Source organism: Pipistrellus hanaki (genome assembly GCF_964339955.1).
Source record: "Pipistrellus hanaki genome assembly, chromosome: 3".
NCBI lineage: Eukaryota > Metazoa > Chordata > Mammalia > Chiroptera > Vespertilionidae > Pipistrellus > Pipistrellus hanaki.
In genome coordinates, this window is record NC_140505.1 from 188,168,372 (window position 1) to 188,191,870 (window position 23,499).

Consider the following 23,499-nt stretch of genomic DNA (forward strand, 5'->3'; position numbering starts at 1 on the left):
GCGGGACCTTGTGTGCCAGTGGGACGGGTGGTGACGATCCAGTGTGGCCAGCGCCTCCCCATGCCTGGCCTGCAGGTTGCTACTGGCGACATCAGTTCTGGCCCCAATAGGTGCACCTGCCACCTCCTGGGGAGGCGGTCGGCCTGCAGAGGGCGCCCATGAGCTCCCCTCCCACCTCCCTGGGCTTCCCCTCCCAATGCCCAGTCCCGCCCCACTGCTCCCAGGGCCTCTGCTGAGGCTGCAAACAAACCACAGGGCTCCGCGATCATCAGCCGAGTTTAATGCGTCCAACAGACGAACTACGCGGGCCGAGGTACGGCGAACACTGGTCTCTACCCTCACTACCCACTGGGCGGCTCCTCGGTCCCAACACCACGTCTCCAGACGCGCCAGCAGCTGCCCCTCCCGGGCCCGGCCTTTCCCGTCCGCCATCACGTTTGTCAGAGTTGAGCCCAGGCCACCCACGAAGGAAAGGAGCCCAGAGAGAGCCTGAAGACCACGTGGGGGCCACGGGAGATGCATCGTGGGCGTCGGCAGTGGCCGGCGGGGAAGACGTGTCTCAGTCTGCTCTGTCGGTCAGTAAAAGAATATAGAATCTGGTGGCACCCAGTGTCGAGTATGAAAATAGATCTGTATCGTACAGCACAGTGTCTCCGGGGTTGTGGCCATGGCAGCGGGGGCCGTGGCCTGCAGCGCGGACAGGCCTCCCTGCTCCTGGGCCTGCGGGTCTGGGGCCGTGTGCGTGCACACACGTGTGTTCAGTGAGTTTGGCACCGTGGGATGTGCTGGGGGTGGGAGCTGCGGCTCCCGTGCTTGTCTGTCTGCTGGGCGAGGTCCCGGGGGGGCTGGAGAGGCTGGTGGAGGTGATGAGGGGCACAGCCCATGGGGACGCAGGAGCCCTGAGAGGCCAGCACACCCCCTGCGCCCCGGGACCCCCCTCCTGAGGCCACACCCCCGCCCACCCGCCCCCGGGGTCTCTGGTCCAGCGGGCAGCGGCTCTGCGCGCCCTTTCACATTAAATATCTCCCAATAAAAAAGCAGTGATTTTTGGCTTAGTGTCCGTCTGGCCAAAGCCAGGGTGGAATGCTCCCCTGGCTCTTCGGAAGGAGGAAATAAAGGCTTCCCAGATGGGGAATGATCCCACCCAAATGGAACACGCACCATGCCCCCCGCGTGGCTGTGGAAACTCCGTGAGAAAAACGCTCCCACAGCCAAATGGGCCAAAGCAGCCGCGGAGGGAGGCGCAGGCGAGGGGCGTGTGCCCGACCTGGGGCAGTGGCGCTGACGGGGGACACAGCAGCCCCCCTGGAGCGCAGTTTCAAGTCAAACAGCTGCTAATACTGACCAATGGGCCTGGGCGTCTGCAAGGCACGGAGCACCCCGCCCTGGGCGTGGCCCCATGAGGGAGGGCCTGGAGTCCTACTAGATTCTCTACCCTCTCCTGTCCCACTACGCACTACTCAGCTGGCTGCGTCCGCTCCTCCCCACCGGGCACTGGTCCTGGGATGGGGCACGCTGGCCCTCAGCCGGGGGCGCCCTGGCCCCTCACACTTCTGCACGAGGGAGGGAGGTGTGGGGACAGCCGGGCGGGAAGCCAGAGGCCTGGGCAGTCCCACCACAGCAGGCCGATGGCGCGCCCGCCTGAATCTGAACGTGCGGGGACTCCACCCGCACCCCCAACCCCACCCCCAGCTGGAGGAGTCTCTCTCACTCCACTGCCTTCCCTCCTGTCCTGTCCTGTCTGGCTCTGTTTTTGTCTGAAATTCACATTGTTCAGTGGTTAAGGCTGACAGAACCCTGGGCGTGTGGGCGGGTCCCAGTGACTCTCCGTGGGTGTGAAGACGGGCCCTCGGTCAGTTGTGTCCCTGGGGGTGCTGGAGGGCGGCGTGCCTGGCTGCGGCCGAGGGCTTGGTCCAGGGCCCCGCCAGCCGTGGGGTGGCCTGGCACACCTGCTCGCCCTGTATCAGTCTCAGGAGGGCCCGCAGGCGGTCCAGGGACGACTGGGCGCCCCTCTGCCGGGCCAGCAGGCTCACCTTCAGCTCCAGGCATTTCTGTGGGGGAGAGGGCAGAGAAGAGGTCTCAGAATTCAACTGTGCAGGCAGCCTGGGCAGCACCCCTCACCCCCTGTCCCACAGCCGCTCCCTCCACCACAGAGCCCGAGAGAAACCAGGCAGAACCTCACAGAAAGCAGGCAGCAGCGAAAGCGGAACCAAACAGCAGCCAGACCCTCAGAAGTTTGTTTTAGACTCAGGGCTACAGAGTGTGTTTGTGGGGACGTGGGAACCTCCTGCTCACACGACCGAGCCCCCGGCGCCGTCTCTCCTCGCCGGGGGAGCTCAGAGCCGGCCGTGCAGCCGCACAGCCTTCAGGCACCAGCCAGCTCCCTGCGCCGTGTCCTGCAGGCTGTCTCCAGCCTTTTCCAGCCTGAATGTGTATCATAGCAACAGGCACAGGCCTGAGACCTCCACTCAGGCTATCGCTGCTTAGGCCAAGAGCTTAAAGTCCCTGCGACTGTGCCCAAAACGCTAAGATAGGAATAATCAGAGTATCTTCATACTACACTGAAAGAGCTTACGAGGGCATGGCACTGCTTTTACCATCATTGTCACCACCAGCACCATCACCACCACCATCACCATCATCACCACCGACATCACCATCATCACCACCATCACCACCATCACCATCTCCATCACCACTATCACCACCATCACCACCATCACCATCATCTCCACCACCACCATCACCATCATCACCACCACCATCACCACCATCACCATCTCTATCACCACTATCACCGCCATTACCACCATCACCATCATCTCCACCACCACCATCACCAGTCATCACAATCATCACCACCATCATCACCACCTTCACTATCACCATCTCTATCACCATCATCACCATCATCACCATCATCTCCACCACCACCATCACCATCATCTCCACCACCACCATCTCTATCACCACTATCACCACCATCACCATCATTACCATCATCTCCACCACCACCATCACCAGTTATCACCATTACTATCATCATCACCATCACCATCACCATCTCTATCACCATCATCACCATCATCTCCACCACCACCATCACCAGTCATCACAATCATCACCACCATCATCACCACCATCACCACCACCATCATCACCATCTCTAACACCATCACTACCATCTCTATCACCATCACCACCATCATCACCACCATCTCTATCACCACCATCACCACCATCACCACCATCACCACTATCACCACCACCATCACCACCATTACCACCACCATCACCAGCACCACCACCACCATCACATCTGTCACGTTGTCCTGTCACCACCCTCCAGAGGGGGAACCATGTCCGCTTTGCACAACAGGGCGCTGGCTCAGGGACGGCCAGGCCTGCGGTCCCGGGCTGAGAAGGAGCAGAGTCGGAGGGAGCTGCCGATGACCGTCTGTCGGGTGAGGCCTCTGACTGGCTGCGAGGTGCTGGCGGCCTCTCTCCTGGGGCTTCGAATCCACACCCCGTGGTTCTGGGGCAGCCCCTCCCCACGCCCCGAGCCCCCGCACCTTCACGGCCGAGGCCAGGCGCCGGTCCCGCTCCTCCAGCCGCTGGCGCCCGCTCTGCAGCTCGCTGCCTCTCTGCAGCAGCTTCTGCCTCTCCTCTTCTTTGACTGCGAGAAGGCGGGCCGCCCCAGAGGGCAGGTCAGCCTGGAAGCCGAGGTGGGCGCCTACAGCCACACCCTCCCGCAGGCGCCGTGGCCCTGGCTGGACGCGTTGGGACTGAACGCCCTCCTCCCAGTTACTGCCCTGCCCCGGGCCCATCCCCGGGCCCTCTCCCGGAGTCCAGCCCGATGGGCCTGGGGGGCGGGGGAGGGAGCAGGTGCCCACCCGGTCCCACCTGTCTTGTGGGTGAGGTAGGAGCGCACGATGGCCAGCATCCCGGTCCAGGGCACACTCTCGTCTGTCCGGAGGGCCTGCAGGGCAGAGGGGCCTGAGCGGGCAGAAGGCGGGGACCCGCCACGCCCCAAGGATGTGAGCCTGGGGAGGCACAGCACTCTGAGCTGCAGGTCCTTCAGCGGGACCAGCGGGCGGGGCGCCCTGCGTGGGGCCTGGGTCTGCCTGTCACCAGGGCCTGACACGGAGCCTGGCACAAGCAGGCTGAATCTTCCCCAACGAGAGAAAAATACACGAGCACTTGTCCTGTGCCCACGCCCTGGGGCCGAGAGCAGCGGGGAGGAACCCGGGACCAGGGAGGCCCCCCATCATGCTGGAGTGTGAAGCTGTGACCCCGGGCAGGCACAGGGCAGGGGCCTGTCCCACAACCAGCCTCCCCCAGCTCCCCACCCCGTGCCCTGCCCTCCCTGTCGGCACCCTCAGGGGCCACCCGGGAGGCACAGGTTTGCACAGCCTGAGGCACCCTCAGGGGTCACCCGGGAGGCACAGGTCTGCACAGCCTGAGACGCGGTGCTGGGGACAAGCTCACCCCCAGGCGACACCGGCCCCTCACCTTGTGCTGGCACTTGGGGCACAGCCACACGCCCTCGGGCGCCGCGGTGAGGGGCGGGTCCAGGCAGCGGAGGTGGTAGGCGCGGGGGCAGGTGCCGCAGGGCTGCAGGTCGGCGCCCCTCTGGCAGGCCGCGCAGAGCTCATGGTGGGCGATCTCGCTCTGGAAGAGGGGGCGCAGGTGAGTGCGGTCCCCACGCAGCTGCCGCCCTGCCCGCTCGTGACACAGCCACGCCAGCGGCTCCGGGAGGAGGGGGGAGCCGGACGGGACCAGCAGGGGCAGCGGGGTTCCTGGCACTTAGTAGGGTCACGCGTGCTCCCTGGGCATGGAGTGGCCCAGGGCCCCGATTCCTCCACCTGAGACGGGACTCCCGGTGTGGGGGTGGGGCGGGCTCCTGAGGCTGAGGACTGTCGGGTGCCTGTCTGGGGCGGGGACGGGCCAAAGTTCCCGCAATGGGTCCTGTGTGTGAGCAGGTCACATCCTCACAGTCCTCACGGCACCAGATCTAACCGGTGCCTCACAGCCAGTGGCTCCTGCGCGCCTCCATCTCCACGTCCGCCCGTGGCCGGCGGGAGGACTCCGCATTCAGGCACACAGAGCCCCAGGGGCAGCGAGCACCCGCCTCAGAAAGGGGCTCAGCCATCGTCAGCCTTACTCACTCCTCCAGCCAGGGAGCTCACTACCTCTCGAGCCAGGCAGCTCTGAGAGTGACGAGTTGTCATAACCACACCCGTGACCTGCACAACCTGCGTGACCTCCCTCCACCCAGAGAAACCCTCCCCGTGTCACATCTGCTCTCCCCACGTGAGCTCCCGCCCCCTTCAGACCTGGGAGGGGCCAGAGGGCTCTCACAGGGACGGCCAGGCCGCCAGGACATGGGGTCCCCCGCTGACTCTGCAGGAGGCCTCGGACCCTGCCCGCACCTCTACTTTCAGTTCCAGGACCCTGAGAGGGTGAGCGGCTTGCCCGAGGTCACACAGGAGCTGGGGGTGGAGCCAGGACCAGCATCTGGGCCCCCTACCCGGCAGCCAAGGCCCCTCCAGCTCTGTGGGCTCTGCGGGGCGGGGCTCGGTCCGAGGCACCTGCCGTCCCAGGCCGGCCTGGGCCGGGCCAGGGGCGGCTGCAGACACAGGCGCCAGGCCCTCCGGCCCCGGTCACAACTGTGCAGGCTCACCGGGCAAACAGCGCAGCCTGAGCAGAGTCTACGCCCGCCACCTACTGCTTCCAGCGGCCTGGTCCTCACCGGCACGGGGACGGGAAGACTCAGAATTAAACCGTAAACGTAGACAGAGAAACACCAGGCCTTCAGTGCGGTCACAGCCAGCCCCTGTCCTGGGAGGCAGGGACGTGCTTGTGCACGGGGGACTGGGGCCTCCCAGGATCACAGGAATGTGGGTATGTGGGCGAGATCCTGCCGGTCTCACCCCTCGGGAGCGGGCAGTGGTCACACAGTGAGGCCCGGCAGAGACAGGAAGAGCCCAGCTGGCAGCCAGCCCGCACGGCTCCGGGTCCCACCTCCTCAGCACCGGGCAGAGGCCCAGAGGGCTCCCCCTGCACCGCGGGCTGCCGACTGCCGGCCGGCTGGGAGGCGGACAGGGCAGAGCCCAAAGGACCCTGGGCCCTCACCCCTGCCAGGAAGATCCTACCTGGACTGGGGGAAGCATGCCCCCCCACATACCTTCAGGGCACATACCTTCCAGCAGGGGTCCTCAGTGGCTAGCACAGGGAGGAAGGGCGGAGAACATGTTAGTGGGCATCTGGGGAGCACCAATCAGGACTGGAGTCCGTGAGGCCGTGTGGCCAGGTTCTCACTCAGGGCATGATGGGAGTATCACAGCCCAGTAACAGCTGGTTCTCACCCAGGGCATGATGGGAGTATCACAGCCCAGTGACAGCTGGTTCTCACCAGGGCATGATGGGAGTATCACAGCCCAGTGACAGCTGGTTCTCACCAGGGCATGATGGGAGTATCACAGCCCAGTGACAGCTGGTTCTCACCCAGGGCATGATGGGAGTATCACAGCCCAGTGACAGCTGGTTCTCACCAGGGCATGATGGGAGTATCACAGCCCAGTGACAGCTGGTTCTCACCAGGGCATGATGGGAGTATCACAGCCCAGTGACAGCTGGTTCTCACCCAGGGCATGATGGGAGTATCACAGCCCAGTGACAGCTGGTTCTCACCAGGGCATGATGGGAGTATCACAGCCCAGTGACAGCTGGTTCTCACCAGGGCATGATGGGAGTATCACAGCCCAGTGACAGCTGGTTCTCACCCAGGGCATGATGGGAGTAAGGGTTTCTGCCCTGGTCACGGCAAGAACCCGCCATGGACCAGGCTTGCTGTGGCCCAAGTTGTTGAGAAGCTCGGCAGCTGGGAGGGTGGAGGGAGGGCTCATGGCTCCAGTGAGAACACGGGGCTCACTCTGAGCTCCTGTTACCCATAACCCCTCACTCCAGTGAGTGATGCCGAGCACACGTCCCAGTGACCTCGCTGGCTACGGTGACACCAGCAGGGAGGCCCTGGCTGCAGAGGCAGGTGCTGGGGGGGGGGGGGGGCCCTCCTGGCACAGGGTCCTCACCCTGACCCGGGTCGGGTCTGTGGAGGGCGGTCCCACCGCAGTGGCCGTGGGCACCCGGGCCGGCCCGCTCACCTCGTGCCGTGAGGAGCAGGGGGCCGTGCAGGTAGCTGGACGCCAGCCGCTTCCTCTGCGGGGACAGAAACAAACCGACAGCGGGCGCCCGTCAGGCTGTGTCCCTGCGGGCTCCCCGACCCCGCCGGATCCCGGGAGGCAGACACGGGGACAGGCCCGGGGACAGACACGGGGACAGAAACAAACCGACAGCGGGCGCCCCTCAGGCTGTGTCCCTGCGGGCTCCCCAACCCCGCCGGACTCCCGGGAGGCAGACACGGGGACAGGCCACAAACCGACAGCGGGCGCCCCTCAGGCTGTGTCCCTGCCGGGCTCCCGGACCCCGCCGGACTCCGGGGAGGCAGACACGGGGACAGGCCCGGGGACAGACACGGGGACAGGCCCGGGACGCAGGGCGGGGCGGGGGGCGGGGCCCTGTGCCCTCCCTGTGGGGACGCCCGTGCCACTGGGAAGGCCGTGTTAGTACCCACCCGGGGGCAGATCGGTAACAGAGGACTGTGGTGCCCCGTCGCCTGTGTCCTCTCTCTCAGCGGTTCCGGGGTTTGGTGGGGAAACGGGGTGTTACGGATGAGCTCCCAACCCCCACTTCCCGCACGTGGCCCGGGAGCCCTGGGCCAGACAAGGAGGGTCCTCTGCTCCCGGCGGCCCACTGCCTCCGCCTCGGGTGGAGCTCCCTCCTCCCCCACCCCCGCCCCCCGCCCCCCGCCACGGGGTCCCACCATGTGGCTCCAGGGGCTCTGGCTGTGACTGTTCAGAAAGATCGTTCTAGAGTCTGTGTTTGGCTTAAACGGTCTCTCAGCGGTGGCCCAGCCTCGGGAGAAGCCCATGGAGGGCTGCCCTGACCTACGTGTGCCCTGACCTACCATGTGCCCTGACCTACCGTGTGCCCTGACCTACTGTGTGCATAACCTACTCCGTGTCCAGGCTCAGGGCACCGGCTGCATCGGTTCCTGATGTGCTCCTGAGTCAGGTGGTCCCTGGCCCCAGCCACAGGCCTTGGAGACCAGGCTCTGGCTTTGCAGACCCAGAGAGAGCCGGCTTCATGCCCACACGGCCGGGGAACGGCCCTCCCCAAACAGAGACCCGCCCCGCCCACAAATGCCACTGCGCTTGGGGCCCGTCTCAGGGCAGGGCTGCCCTCCGTCCCCGCCGAGCCCCATGCACAGGCTGTGGGCCAGGGAGTGATGGCCCGGCCTTCCCGAGCGGAGGGGGCCAGGCAGGACACTTTCGGGCCCTCCAGGCCCCACGGAGCCTGCGGCCTCAGGACTCGCCTCTCTCGGGGGCGGCCCCAGCTTGGGCTCCGGGGTCTCAGGACACGACTCCCGGGGCAGGGCCAGCCTGGTGCCCACTGCCTGTGCCAGGGGAGCCTCGGGAAGCCGCTGTGCCTGCGACCTGCACCCTGTGAGCTCAGCCGACACCCCCGTCTCTGCCTCCGCCCCCCAGCGGCCCCTGAGCTCAGGGGAAAGCACAGTGACCGCCTCTCCCCAGGGCGGGGGGGGGGGGGGGGGGCGCGGCCCGGGAAGCTCACCTCGGGCTCCAGGAGGCCGCTGTAGGCGGGGTTGGCTGTGCTTCTCCGCTTCCGCTCCTGCCGCTTGCTCTGGATTTCTGCGGGGCAGACGCCGGTCACCCTCCCTCCCGCCAGGGAACCCGCAGCTTCCTCAAAGCCCTGGCCATCCCCCCACCCCCCACCTCCATCCCATGCCTCTGTCTGCACAGGCTGGGGCCTCCAGGCATCGCTCCCCACCCCCCGCCCCCGGGACGGGACACACCACTGGCTCCGGCGGGAAGGAGGCTGGCAGGGGTGGCAGGTGCCGGGGTCCCGGTACCAATGGGCTCAGGGCCCCGGTGCCATCCAGCTCTCAGACCTCAGGCAGCAGGTGCCTTTGGGCAGACGCCGGCCGGGCTGAGCCGCCCGCGAGGCGAAGGGCTCCGGGCCAGGCCTGCAGCTCAGGGGCCGCCCCACGAGGCCCGGCACGGAGCCTTCAAGAGGCCAGGCTGATGCCAGGCTGGGAGTGACCAGGCCTGGAGCGGCCAGGCCCGGAGCAGCAGCAGCCAATCCAGAGCAACTAGGTCGAGAGCGGCAGTGACCAGACCCGGAGCAGCTGGTGGTGGAACGAACCAGAGCAACAGAGGCCAGGCCCGGAGCAGCCTGCCCCTGCCCCACGGCTGCCTCTCAGACATGGCTGGAAACTTTTTCGGGAACTTGAGGGTCTGCTGAATCAAGTGATAAAGGCTTAGATCTGGATGTGTTGAGTTAGTATAGCGCTGGGGTGTTGATCTGTGAGTGCCTTGGGTCGGGCCTGGATGAGGCTGGTTGACCTATTTGGAAATGTCTTTTGTGTGAAGTGTGTCATTGGGCATGTGGAGGTATTATTGATATGAGAAAATGCTAAGTAACAGATTTACTATCTGAAAAGGGATTTACTATCGGGGAAAGGGAGGGAGGAAGAGACTGAACATAAACTGTGCACCTATGGATGAGGACAATGGGGGATGGGGAGGGGGCGGAGGGTGGGGTGGGAACCTGGTGGAGGGGGGAAGAAATGAGGAACCTTTGTAATAATATGAACAATAAAGATTGATTAAAAAAAAAAAAAAAAAAAAAAAAGGCCAGGCTGGCAGTGGGTGGGCCTCCAGGCACTGTTCACCCTCGGGCGCTGCCCTCTGGCCAGGGGACCCGGAACCCACTGCTCCGGTCCGATTCCTGCTGACCACCCGCCCCCCCCGCCCCCTCCACGAGGGGACCTCACCTTCCAGGTGCTCCGCGGTAACCAGGCCTAGCGCCACCATGAAGGCGATTTTCTGAGGGAAGGAAGCAGAGAGGTGTTACCTCAGCTTCATGGTCCATCCATCCATCCACTCTTTCATTTATCACTCACTCACTCACTCACCAGGCAATGCTGAGACCCGTGCGCTGGCCCCTTCCTGTCTCCTTCACTTTAAGCTAACGGGCTTTCTCTGGCCGGGGCCCCACCCGAGACCCACGTCACACCTGTCCTCACGCCATCCTAGCGCCTCCGACCCGGCGTGTCTCAGCAACCCCTCGTTCTGATGACCCTGACGGTGTGAGGGGCAGGGACTCTGCAGGGCCCCGCCGCTGGGGTTTCACAGGGGGCGGGGGGGCGGGGGGGGGGGGAAGAAGACAGAGAGGAAATGCGTTTTCTTTTATTTTTTTAATATATATTTCTTTATTGATTTCAGAGATGAAAGTAGAGGGAAAGAGAAACATCAATGATGAGAATTATTGATCGGCTGCCTCCTGCACGCCCCCTACTAGGGATTGAGGCCGCAACCTGGGCCCGTGCCCTTGGCTGGAATCGAACCTGGGACCCTTAAGTCTGCAGGCTGACGCTCTATCCATTAAGCCCACTAGGGCGGGAAATGCCTTTTCGTTACATCCTGTCAGGGACTCTGACTGGCCACCCGGCTGAAGAGGGCCTGGCAGGGTTCCCACCGGGACCTTCCCTTCACCCCATCTCCCCCCCTTTTTTATTTTTCATTTTTGGCTAATCCTCACCTGAGGGTGCTTCCCATTGAGTTTTGGAGAGTGGGAAGGAGGAGGGAAGACAGAAATATCGATGTGAGAGATACCTCGACTGGCTGCCTTGGGCATGCACCCGACCACCCCAACGAGGCTGGGCTCGAGCCTGCAACCGAGGAATGTGCCCTTAACAGGAATGGAACCCAGGCCCTTCCATCTGCAGGCCGACGCTATCCACTGAGCCAGCCTGTTGGGCCGCCCGCCCTCTGTGGGAGGAGTCAGCGAGCACTGCCCTCACTCCGGGAGTTCTGGGGCACCTGCGGACCTTTAACAATGTGTATGTGTGGGATTTATAGATATTTCCCTCTGCGGTGTTTGTTTTTGAATTTTGGCTAGAGGCTGAGGTTATACAGCAAGTCAGCTGTGCCTTATTTCAGTCCCTACGGTTCACATTTTACATTTAGATTTCGGATCCAGCTGAAACCGGTTTGGCTCAGTGGATGGAGTGTCGGCCTGCGGACTGAAAGGTCCCAGGTTCGATTCCGGTCAAAGGCATGTACCTTGGTTGTGGGCACATCCCCAGTGGGGGGTGTGCAAGAGGCAGCTGATTGTTTGTTTGTTTTTGTTTTTTTTTTAAATATATTTTATTGATTTTTTACAGAGAGGAAGGGACAGAGACAGAGAACCAGAAACGTCGATGAGAGAGAAACGTCGACCAGCCGCCTCCTACACACCCCCCACTGGGGATGTGTCCGCAACCAACGTACATGCCCTCGATCGGAATCGAACCTGGGACCCTTCAGTCCGCAGACCGATGCTCTATCCACTGAGCCAAACCGGTTTCGGCTGATTGGTTTCTAACTCTCTATCCCTCTCCCTTCCTCTCTATAATAAATCAATAAAATATATTTTTTTAAGAAGAAAAGAAATTGATTTCGGAGCCACCTGGAATTTATCTGAGAGTAAGGGGATCCATGGGCATATTTACTGGGATGATGTCAAAGCTATAAATTAGCTGAAACCGGTTTGGCTCAGTGGATAGAGCCTCGGCCTGGGGACTGAAAGGTCCCGGATTTGATTCCAGTCAAGGGCATGTACATTGGTTGCGGGCACATCCCTGGTAGGGGGTGTGCAAGAGGCAACTGGTCGATGTTTCTCTCTCATCGACGTTTCTAGCTCTCTATCTCTCTCCCTTCCTCTCTGTAAAAAATCAATAAAATATATATTTTTTTAAAAAGCTATAAATTAACTCTATAACACCAACATTTCCTATCAAACCATGGTGTGCCTCTCTTCTTTTCACCTTCAGGGGCTTCAAACTTTCAAGTGGGTGTTGAATACTTTATTGCTATTATTCCAAGGCATTTACTCTGCTTGTCGCTATGGTGAATGGTCTGTAAAGTTTTGTACGCTAATATTACACCCACCACCACACGGAATTCTCTTAGGGTCTGTGGCAGTTTTTCATCCATTTTCTGAAGTTCAGGGCTGCGTGGACCGGTCAGCAGCCAGCCTGGCCCTCACCCTCTGACGTCGCTGCATCAGGCCCTTCCCGCCCATTAAGGTCAGTGCCTGCCCTGGGCTGTGTCTCCACGGGGACTGACCGTCCCCCTGTACCCAGGGGGTCATTCAATGTGTGAGCTACAGGATTTCATAAGCTTTTTGGGGTTATACTTAGAAATCACTGAAGCATCACCACACCAAGAACGGTGGGTCCCCGCATCCCAATCCCGTCAGAGGTGCCCGGGTTAATGCAAGACCAACGCCGATGACAGGCCCCGGAGCAGCTGCAGCGGGCACCGGGCCAGCAGCTCCCGCCAGCCGGTCCCAGGCCAGGCTGAGGTGCGGTGCCCTGGGTCCCCCATCCCTCCTGGTCCCCTCTGAGCTGGAGTCTGGACACAGCCACGCCCTCATCCCCACCCAGGTTTTATCTGTTGCTGCTCTGGGTCTGCGGATGGGGACACCCGAGAGTGATCCTGATGGGATGCCCGCTGATGAATTCCAAGAGGTGGTGACCTCCTATTTCCGAAAGGTCCTTCTCGTGGCAGAGTGAACGGACAGGGGGACCCATCCAGGGGCAGGGGGACAAGAGCCGGGGAGAGCCGGGCAGAATGGGGCCTCGGCAGTGGGGATGGTGTGGAGGCGGCAGCATCTGAGCGCACAGGTGTGACCCCGAGGCGGCCGGGCTGCGGTGCGCTCAGGCCTCATGGGGCTGCCCCGCTCCGGCCGGCTGTGCGGAGCACACGGTGGTCCGAGGGTGGCCGGCTCGGTCAGGTGACGCCCGAGGCCAGGACAAGGGGGGTGGGGGTGGGGTCCTCGGGCACTCTGCTGGGACTGCGCGAACACAGGTTGGAAGGCACCCTGCTGCTCAGAACCCTCCTTTAAAAGGAACCTCGACAAAGACTTTTATGCCGAGACCGCTGTAATTGCAAGTTCTATTTAAGCCGTTACATGTATTTATGATAATTACAGTTAGATGTAATTACACTAATTGTATAAATGCGCAATAATAGACTAAGATAACTTGGAGAGAACAAAGAACCCGCCAGAAAGCCCTCGGAAAGTTAAGAGTGGGGCAAGTCCCACGGGGGCAGAGGGTGCTCGTGGGAGCCTGGGCTCCGAGCCAGACCAGTGCTCCCGGCGCATACAGCAGGTGCTCCGAGTGCTCCCAGTGCATACAGCAGGTGCTCCGAGTGCTCCCCCGTTGCCATGGACCCAAAACGCCTGTCTCTCCTGAGATAAAATTGGGCCTGGGGCCCAGAGGAGCCTTGGCTCCCGGTCAGCCTGGACGAATCCCACAGGCCAGCCCTCACATCCCTCTCCTGCTCAGAGCTACGCCAGGCTCCCGGGTGCCCAGGAATGAGGTGCTGCCGGGGCAGCCTGCGTCGGCGCTCCAGGGCGGGGCTCTGGTCCACGGAGCCAGCTGCGGGCCGTCTGTGCAGGGGGCACAGACCGCCGACTCTCCGGACATGCTGGGCCCTCCCACCTCCATGCGGTCGCCCGGGCAGCACCCTCTGCCTGACCCGCCATCCCTCTTGCCGCCTGCCCTCTGCTGAGACACTGCCTGTTCCTCCGGGCCCGCTGGCCACTCCCCTCGTGTGCAAGCCCTCGGGTCCTCCCAGGTGGAAGCACGGCCCTCGCCCTGCACCTCTCAGAGTCTGACTGGGCCCCTCTCTGGCGACGCCTGGCATGTTCACCCAAGTCCCGGGCCCTGCCTGCCTGGCACAGGGCGAGCGGCCCTGGGGCCAGGACTACGCCCGCCCTTGCCCGGGCCCCCCCCTCAGCACAGAGCCTGGCATGCGTCATGCTCACGAATAACTGAACGCACAAAGGTGCCTTCTTATAATAAAGACATTAACAAAAACGATCCTAAAGAGCTGTGCAAGCCCAGAGGGCTGGGTGGTCAGGGAGGGCTGCCCGGAGGAGACAATGTCTGCAGTAAACGTGAGAAAAGGGGGGTTTGGCAGGTACAGAAGGGGGCCAGGCACATGGAAAAGGCCCCGGACGAGCAGCAGCACCAGGGCCCTCACTGCTCGGACCCAGAGCCGCTGCCTCCTCCACTTCCATGGGTGCAGGTGGCGCATTAGGAGGGGCAATGAGAGTCCGTCCTCCTTCCTGCTTCTCACAGGGGTTGGCGAGGGGGTGCTGTGTACAGTTCTGGAAAGTTCTATGGGCACCTTCCGGAGACACCTGCACCTCCCGCGCCAGCCTTGGGCAGCGGTTGACTTCTCAGGCATTCAAAAGACCAATCACGAGTGCCCACCTTCAGGCACTCGTGATTGGTCACAGGCAGAGAGAAGAGTTGTGATTGGCCACACCAGAAAAGAGCCGTGATTGGTCACAGCAGAGAGAAGAGCCGTGATTGGCCACGGGCAGAATGACGAGCCATGATTGGTCATGGGCAGAGAGAAGAGCAATGATTGGTCACGGGCAGAGAGCAGAGTCGTGATTGGTCACAGCAGAGAGAAGTGATTGGTCATGGGCAAAGAGCTGTGATTGGTCACAGCAGAAAGAACTGTGATTGGTCACAGCAGAGAGAAGAGCCGTGATTGGTTATGGGCAGAGAGAGGAGCGGTGATTGGTCACAGCAGAAGGGAGAGTGGTGATTGGTCACAGGCAGAGAGAGCAGCCTGGGATGCTTGGCCACTGGCGGTTCCTCCGAGGCAGCAGGGCTCTGAGGACGGGCGTGACCGCGGAGGGACCAGGCTGTGGGATCGGGATGGGGGTGAGGGTTCGGGACCTCCCCCCACAGCACCGCCGGGAGGGAAGACGTGCCTCCATCTCACAGAGGGTTCAGGGGGTCCCCCCAGGCACAGGCTCCAGCCCTGCGGACGCTCCAGCCTGCTCAGCGGCCCCCGGCGCCCCCGCACAGGCCGACTCCCCGCACCCCGACAGCAGCCCCGCACAGCACCTACCTCGGGGTCCTGCTGGCTCGGGGGCCGGTCTTCCTCCCCTTTGGCGGCCTGAGCTCCCTGAGGCGGCTCCTCCGAGGGCGGCCGCGGCCCGGCCTCGCTCTCGGGCTGTGTCTGCACCTGAGGCTGGATGATGATGACCTGGAAGGCACGGCGCAGGCGGGTGAAGGGGTGTGGGGGTTAGAAGGGGTGAGGGTGGGAGGGAGGGAAGCGGGAGGGAGAGCAGGGGGGGTGCAGGGGGAGCCAGGTCTGTCCCCCGGGAGGGCGCGGGCCCTGGAGCGCCGGATGGCGGGAGGGGGCGGCTGGCCCGGAGCTCTGCAGCCGTGGCAGGGCGTGTGCCGCCGCAGCCCCTTCACCGCGGAGATGGCCTGGGGAGCAGGGCCTGGCGGAGGACCCGGGGCCGGGTTTGGTCCTGTGCTCCGGGCCCCCGCTGGTGCCTTTGGGAGGTCAGGCCGCCTCTACCCTCAGCGTCCTCAGGAGAGGTTAACCCCGACTCAGATGCAGGTAAACTGAGGCCGCGGGGGAGCAGAGGGCTGCATGACCTGGCCACCCACCCCCTCCTTCCCCTTCGGCCCCAGGCCACTGTGTCCGAGGTGCTCCCACTTGGCCAGGAGGGAGCGGGAGGGTGGGCATAACGCTGCTTTTCTCACTCTGAGGAGCCCTGCCGAGCCCAGGGGTGGGTGGGCGTGTGGAGGAGGGGGGGTGGGCTCCAGGCCTCACAGAATCACCCTGAGCAGCCCCACTGCAGGCAGCCCCCACCCGGGGTCAGGGCACCCCCACCCGGGGTCAGGGCGGCCCCCACCCGGGGTCAGGGCGGCCCCCACCAGGGTCAGGGCGGCCCCTGGGTCTGATGGAAGCGCAGAGGCTGGAAAGTCTGAAACTGACACTCCTGGGTGGCTCGCTCCCCTCTGGGGCTCAGCTCTGTCATTTCTGTTCTTGGACAGGAAATGGGGAAACCCTTCTATTTCTTGGGTCCAGGGGAAGGAACTCAGGGTGGAGCCAGGAGTAACTTGGACTGGCATTTCCCCCTGAGAACGGGTGTGACTTGTGAATCGTGATGGATTCTTCTTCCTATCACAGTCTAAAACCCCACCATTCTCCGGATGGCAGTAACGCCCGTCTGTATTCAAGGGGAGAAAAACACGAAGGTCCCCCACAGCAAGAAGGGAAAAGAATATCCTCACCGAAACCGGTGTGGCTCAGTGGATAGAGAGTCGGCCTGGGGACTGAAAGGTCACAGGTTCGATTCTGTCAAGGACACATCCCCAGTGGGGGGTGTGCAGGAGGCAGCTGGTCGATGTTTCTCTCATCGATGTTTCTAACTCTCTATCCCTCTCTCTTCCTCTCTGTGAAAAATCAATAAAACACATTAAAAAAAGAAGAAGAAGAAGAAGAATATCCTCAAATGACACCAAGAATTCTTGAAAAGTACAGGAGAAACATTCAAGCTCAATAACCAAACTCGGCTCCAAAGCGAGTGTCTGTCTGTCCACCTGAATGAAGAGCTGAAGTCAACACCCCCCACGCGGCTGCTCCGCACGCTCTGGACCGGCCGCCTGGTCCACACCCCCTCCCGGGGCCGCCCTGGTCCACCTCCTCATGGGACCGCGTCAGACCAGCCCCTCACAACACTTCCGGCTTTTGGAATCCCTGGGGACACGGCCCTCAGGTGGCAGGTGCATAAATACGCTGCGGGCAGTGCCAGGGTGGCAGAAGGGGAGTGCCGGCCTTCAGGCTGGGGAGTGGAAGCCACACCGGCCACACACAAGAGGGGGGCAGCCTGGCGGACCCCAGACTGTGGCCGGGAAAAGAGGCCGAGGAAGGAAATGCCGCCTTCGATATAAGGGAAACGGGGAGACAACCTTAGTTTTAAATCAGATTTTTCTAAAAAATCACAGATTTTTCCAGTCAGACTCCTGGGTCCAACAGTCCTTGGCCGCCTCACTCCACCAGCACAGCCACGGTCAGCGTGGGCTCCCTGTGTCACCCTCCTGCCACATCGCAGGAGGCAGGCACCCCAGTGAACGGAGTCATTATCGCCCTGACCAGGCATTCTGGTTTCCTGGCATTAATTCGCTGGGCCATAGCGTCTTCCAGTCACACACCCGTTCATCTGCACCCCCATTCATTCATGCATGCGTGGGTCACCACCTGACCACTCCTCTGTGCCCCGTTTATCCCTTCGCCCACCTGGCCACTCGGCCCTGTCTTTGCTCGGCCCGGCCGTTCCCCGGCACCTCCTGGGGCACGCGGCTGCCGCTCCGCTCACCTGGCTGTCGGTGCTGATGAGCAGGGGCTGCACCTTGATGCTGTCGCTGACCACGGACACGGCATTGCCGGGGGCCGCGGAGAGGATGGCGTAGGCCACCCCGGCGCCGCTCAGAGAGGCGACGGCGGCCGGCTCGGCGCGGGCCTGGGGCTGGCTGCCGGGCGCTGGCGCATGGCTCACGGTGTTGTTGGCGGTGGGGAGGGCGGGGCTGGGGTTCTTGGCGCTGACCACGGCAGCCTTCCGGAAGGCTGGGGGCTGGGGCGGCCGGTCCCGGGCGGGGGTGACGGGGAGGCTGTCTGGAATCAGAGTCTTTGGCCTAACCTGGGGGAGGGACAGGCGGACGATGGAGATATTTAACCATGGCCCCCGTTTACCAGTAGAACCCCCTCCCCGCAAGGCCCGGTCCAGAAATGAGCCGTTCAAGCAGCAGTGCGGTGAGGCGGCCATTCTGGGCCAGCCCAGCTCACTCCTCCTTTTAGAATCCTGTCGTCGCCCACTACGCCGATCTCCCAGATCCTCCGGGAACCGCCGGTGCTGGTCCGAACGCCTCGGAGGACGGGAGGAGCCGGGCGAGGGAAGGGGCTCCGCCAGATCAGTGCCCCCCAGAGCCTCCGCGCCGAGGGGCTGGGGCAGCGGCCGCAGACAGACGGACAGACCCCGGGCCCAGCCTGGGCTGCTTACCTGAGGTAGCACTGCCACTCCTTGCCCGGCCAGCCTCTGCAGGGAGCTGACCTGAGGCCCCGGGACAGGCACTGCAGTGATGGATCCCAGAGCCTGGAAGACAGGGCGCGGCTGAGCGGGCCGGGCCTGCAGGGAACCTGCCCCCCTGCTCCCTGACCTGCGGCCCGGCCTCAGCCCTCCAGCCTCCAGGACCCAGGACGGGGAGCTGCGGGCACATGTCTGGTGTTTATAGCCCACCTCCTCCCCCCGCCCCCGCCCATCTGTGGGGCTGTTACAGCGGCTCAAGCCGCCCAAGACCGCCTCCCAGAGGCTGCGATCTGAGCCTTCCTCTGGTGGGTGCTTGGACACCAGCGACCCTGCCTTAGAAATGCAGTCGGGGATGAGGGAGGGGACGCAGGGGCGGCTGGACAGAGGCAGCGAGGGCAGGTCAGCAGCGAAATAGCTTTGCTTTGACCTGGTTCTCTGCCGGAAACCGAACATTGTCACTAGAGGTTAAACGTGAAAAGAAGGATGGCCAACCTTAAGGGCTCTGAATGGTCGGAGCTAATCACTCACAGTTTAGTGGAGACATTGGTAGCTGAAGCAGCCTCCACCTGTTAACCATATGCAAATTCTTGCTAATTGGCTATTATTGGAATTTCCTGCCAAAAGGATATGGGTGTTTCCCAGAGCCTCAATAAAGAGAGAGCGCCGAGGCCGGTGTGGCTCAGTGGATAGAGCATTGGCCTGCGGACTGAAGGATCCGGGTTTGATTCTGGTCAAAGGCATGTGCCTTGGTTGCGGGCACATCCCCAGTAGGGGGTGTGCAGGAGGCAGCTGATCGATGATTCTCTCTCATCGATGTTTCTATCTATCCCTTTCTCTTCCTCTCTGTAAAAAATCAATAAAATATATATATATATATATTTTTTTTTTTTTAAAGAGAGAGATAGCAAAGGCCAGAGCAGGGGTAGTCCTCCCCCTAGAGGTCTCCTGCCTGCCCTCCCCCCCGCCTCATTTTCCCAGATTAACTCTTCTTTTCATGTGTGTGCGGCTTCTCCAGGACCCGAACCCTGAACAGGAACCCTGAACCACGGGGACGTGAGAAGGGGTCCCACATCCGGTGCCTGAGGCACAGTTCTCAGCACTCGGTCACCAGCAGGAAGCGGCCCGCAGCCCCCTGGACCTCGGAAACGCATTCGGGGCCGCGCTCCCCGGGCCTGGCCTCGGCGCCCTGGGGTCTCACGGGGGAGGCGCACAGCGTCCTCCGGGGCGCCCGCCGAGGCCCCCCTCCCCGCTGGGAGGGGCCTCCGGGCGTGGGCAGCGGCCTGAGGGGCGGCCCCAGGGCCGGTGTGCAGCCCCAAGGACAGAGACAGATGTCCACACCCAGCGAGCACCACCCAGACCACAGGCAGGACGTTCCTCAGACCCGGGGCGCGGGTTCGAGTCCCTGAGCCGGCAGCCGCCGTTTTCTAACCTCCTGGCACCATTTGCTGGCTGAGCAGCCACTCAGTGCCGGCCACGGCGGGGACCCCGCCCACTCTGTGCCCGGCCAGGATGCGAACCCGCCCTGACACCCCTCGGCCAGCAGAGACGGAGGAGGACAGGAAGGGGAGGGGGGTCTGCCTGCCATTCCCTCAGATCTGGGGGTGACTATAGGACCCCCATGAGGATGAGGAAACCGGGGTGGGGTGGGGGAATGACCTGCCCCAGGCGGGTGGCTGGTGAGAGGCATTGGAGGGAACCGAGGGTGGGCTGGCTCCCACCAACACCCCCCACCCTGTCCGGTGGAGGAGCGGGGACACAGGGAGCTCGGTGTCCCCTGCAGGGTCAGCACGGCCCTCGGACGTACAGTGGGGGCTGGGGAGTCTGGATGGAGCAGCAGCGTTGTGTCCTGGCTGCCGCAGGGCTCGGCACACGGGAGGCACTTAATAAACACACTCCCTCTCAGAAGTGCGTCCCGCAGGACAGGGACTTGACATTTGGGGGTGGCACTTTGAGGATGGAGGTGACGGTTGTGGGGGAACCGCTGGGGGCTCAGGGCTGGGGGCTCAGGGCTGGGTGCCCCCCACCGTGCTGGGTGCCCCCCTCTGTGCAGAATGGAAAGCATCCTGCTGCTGCCCCTTCAGATCCCTCTGGACCAGCGCCCTCCTCTCCTGACTCAGTTTCCCCAATCTTGTGGTGGGGCCACCAGGGTCACATGGTCAGACCGTCACCAGGAAAGGTCCTGAACTTGACACTGAGGTGACTCAGGCCTGTGGCAGGGGGAGGGGACCACAGCCCCCCGGGCAGCCCCGCAGCCGAAGCCCGAGGCCCTCGCTGTGAGCTCGCTCCCTCTGCAGGAGAGCCCTGTCTCAGCCTCGCTCTTTCTCCGGCGGCTTCTGGGTGCCAGACCCCTTATGCCGGGCGGGCTCCCCACCCAGGACCCACCCCAGCCTCCCCACACCCCCAAAGCCTCAGGAAGGTCCCTGACCGCCCGGCGTCCGTTTCCGCAGGCGGAGCCGTGCCCTGTGCTCAGAGTGGCTGCGCCACGAAGGGAGAGCGTCCGTGAAGGGTTTTAGTGCTGCAGCTGAGGGCAGTGACCGAGGCTCCACACGGGCCTGTCTGTGCCCGGGGGGCACTGTGCTGGGCTCGGCCACAGCGCCCTCTCCCCTGGCACCACGTCACAGCCTGCAGGGGAGGGCGTGGGGCGGCACCGGGCAGGTGAGCAGTGCCCGCGGTGCCCGGACCCGTGGCCTGAGACCAGGCTCCCCGGAAAGAGGCAGGTTCCCGCCAGGTGCCGGGGGCGGGGCTGAGGCGGGTGACAAAGAGGCCGTCACCAAGTTCACGGCGATGCCTGTCCGCGGAACCCGGACCTCCTCACCGAGCCTCTTCTCGTCACTCAGCTCCCGGGGGTGGCGGCGGGTGAGAGAGGTAATGGCCTGCCCGTTCGCCCGGCGAGAGGCTCCAAACGGAATCTCATGGCCAGTGACCGTCAGTGACACTCACTCGCCCTTCAATGGCAGATACGGGGGTTTCCCTGCGGGGGAGGGGGGTGTTTGAGGGGAGACCCAGGGGGCCTGATGATCAGGGGGTGAGGGCCCCAGGGCTGCTGCTGGGCCGCCCGGGGCAGTGGACTTTGGGAACCCACTTGCCCTCTTTGGAGACCGGGAACAGGCGGAGACGGGCGGTCCTGCCACGAGGTGAGTACGGGCAGTCACCGCTCACACCCTGTCCGGCTGCCCGCGGAGCCGCTGGCTAAGGCCCTGAATCCCCGACTGAGCGCTAACCCTGCCCAGCCAGGCCCAGCCCTTCCCACGACCCTCCCTCCTGCACCTCAATCCCCTCTTTCTGGGCTTCACTCCTTTATTTGGGGGAGACCCCGCCAAACTCCCTGCCCCCCAAGGTCAGGCCCTGCGTCCGGAGCTGCGTGGAGATGCCGGCGGTGGGACCCCGGTTGTGCTAAGAGCTCGGAGGCCGTTCAGTCTGAGCCGTGCCCTTTGGTTACGGAGGGCGGCCTGCCTTCTGGTCTGCCGGCCCGGCCCAGGCAACGGTGCTGCCGAGTGGGTGCGGGCGAAGCTCAGAGACTAACATGGGAGGAAGGGAGAGGGGGTGTGTGTCATGTGGGCTCACCCCGGGCTGCCCCTGCGGGCACTGATCACTCTGAATCGAGCAAAGGCACCCGTTCACACTCACGTGACCCTAATGGGTGACACGTGGGCCTTGGGTAGCGACACAGAACGGTCCTGAGAGAGGCCTGGCGTCCATCAAAGAGAAAAACAAAAGGAAAGGACAGTGAAGCCCTGAGGAGGAAATCACTAAGAAGTTGTTAAAAATAATGACAGGAAGTGATATGGAAAAACAGCAAATAAAGTTTCAAAACATGATAGAAAACTGAAATACGTAAATATGTCACGATATATATTTCTATGCTGTGCATGAGGCCCCTAGAACCTTACTAAATGCACAAATTCCCAGCTAATAACTCATTCTCTAACTGCCCCCTCGAACATCAGGTCGCCCCTGTGGGCCCCACAGTGGGAGCCGCTGGTCTAGGCAGGAGCCCTGTGCTGGTGGCAGGTCCCTTCCAGCCGTCGCCGACGCTCCCGGACTGGCCCAGCGCTGAGCAGCGCCTGTCACATCCAGTGGTGGTGGCAGGGATGGCTCTTCACACAGCAGGCAGCCCTCCCCACGCTGCGTTCACAGCTCGAATCAGAGCTGCCGAGCATGACTGCGATGCCGGTTTAACAAGACCAGGGTGGTAAGCGGCGCTATAGATGCCATCCGATTGGTTGGTTTGTTTTTTTTAAAATATATTTTGATATTTTACAGAGAGGAAGAGAGAGGAATAGAGAGCTAGAAATGTCAATGAGAGAGAAACATCGACCAGCTGCCTCCTGCACACCCACCACCAGGAACGTGCCCACAACCAATGTACATGCCCTTGACCAGAATCGAACCTGGGACCCTTCAGTCCGCAGACCGACGCTCTACCACTGAGCCACACCGGCTTCGGCACCGATTGGTTTTAATTAACGGTATGGTGTTCTCTGGGCCGTGGGGAGTGGAGATCGTGTGCTGCTGCTCAGCGCCCAATCGTTCCACAAATAAACAGAAACGCGATTTAACAAATGGAGTCGCCGTGCCGAGGCAGAGGCCCTGGGATCTTCCCGCCTCCGCCCCTGCTCCCCGGCCTCACCTCCGCTGAGGGCCCTGCTCCTCATTTCACCGAGGAGAGAGAACTTTCCGGAAGTCACCACCGCCATCTCTCTACCCCCAAAGTGCATCAAGACACTGTCCTCCCCAGGGATGGAGGCCCAGGGCCCCGGCTCCTGCCTGGCCTCACCCCTCCTCTGGCCCCGAGCGGGAAGGCAAGTGCCATCAGGGTCACAGCGGGGCTCCTGACCCCAGCAAACCCCGTGTCACCTCCTGCCCTCCCTGCCCAGCCCGCCCCCTTGACCACCCTCCCAGCTACTGGACCTTCACCGAGATGTGCTGAACCCTCACCGGGATGTGCCGGACCCTCACCGGGATGTGCCGGACCCTCACTGGGATGTGCCGGACCCTCACCGGGATGTGCCGGACCCTCACCGGGATGTGCGGACCCTCACCGGGATGTGGGGACCCTCACCGGGATGTGGGGACCCTCACCGGGATGTGCCGGACCCTCACCGGGATGGGCGGACCCTCACCGGGATGGGCGGACCCTGGTCCGGGATGTGCCGGACCCTCACCGGGATGTGCGGACCCTCACCGGGATGTGCGGACCCTCACCGGGATGTGGGGACCCTCACCGGGATGTGGGGACCCTCACCGGGATGTGCGGACCCTCACCGGGATGTGCGGACCCTCACCGGGATGTGCGGACCCTCACCGGATGTGCGGACCCACCGTGCCGCCAAGGCCCTTCCCCTCCGCAGCACAAGAGCTTCCTAACAGGACGGCCCTTCTCCCAGCCCCAGGCACACGCCGGGCACCGTCCCAGCACCTTCCAGCCTCATCTCCCCCGCGAGGCCAGGAGGGGCCGAGGCTCCA

The 23,499-nt window shown here is 62.9% G+C and overlaps 1 protein-coding gene across 1 annotated transcript in view; it reads right to left on the reverse strand.

Moving 5' to 3' along the window:
- Positions 1-970: 970 nt before the first annotated feature.
- PHF21B (PHD finger protein 21B) overlaps positions 971-23,499 on the reverse strand; it is a 37,273-nt gene continuing 14,744 nt past the window's right edge. Inside the window, exons 2-12 of the mRNA XM_084879282.1 lie at positions 18,007-18,099; positions 17,326-17,646; positions 15,060-15,197; positions 9,914-9,965; positions 8,692-8,768; positions 7,164-7,218; positions 6,203-6,225; positions 4,513-4,671; positions 3,904-3,979; positions 3,573-3,676; positions 971-2,051 (exon numbers count right to left, since the gene is read on the reverse strand). Of these exons, the coding sequence (XP_084735408.1) occupies positions 1,854-2,051; positions 3,573-3,676; positions 3,904-3,979; positions 4,513-4,671; positions 6,203-6,225; positions 7,164-7,218; positions 8,692-8,768; positions 9,914-9,965; positions 15,060-15,197; positions 17,326-17,646; positions 18,007-18,099 (1,296 nt within the window). The 3' untranslated portion in view covers positions 971-1,853. The remainder of the gene's footprint in view (positions 2,052-3,572; positions 3,677-3,903; positions 3,980-4,512; positions 4,672-6,202; positions 6,226-7,163; positions 7,219-8,691; positions 8,769-9,913; positions 9,966-15,059; positions 15,198-17,325; positions 17,647-18,006; positions 18,100-23,499) is intronic.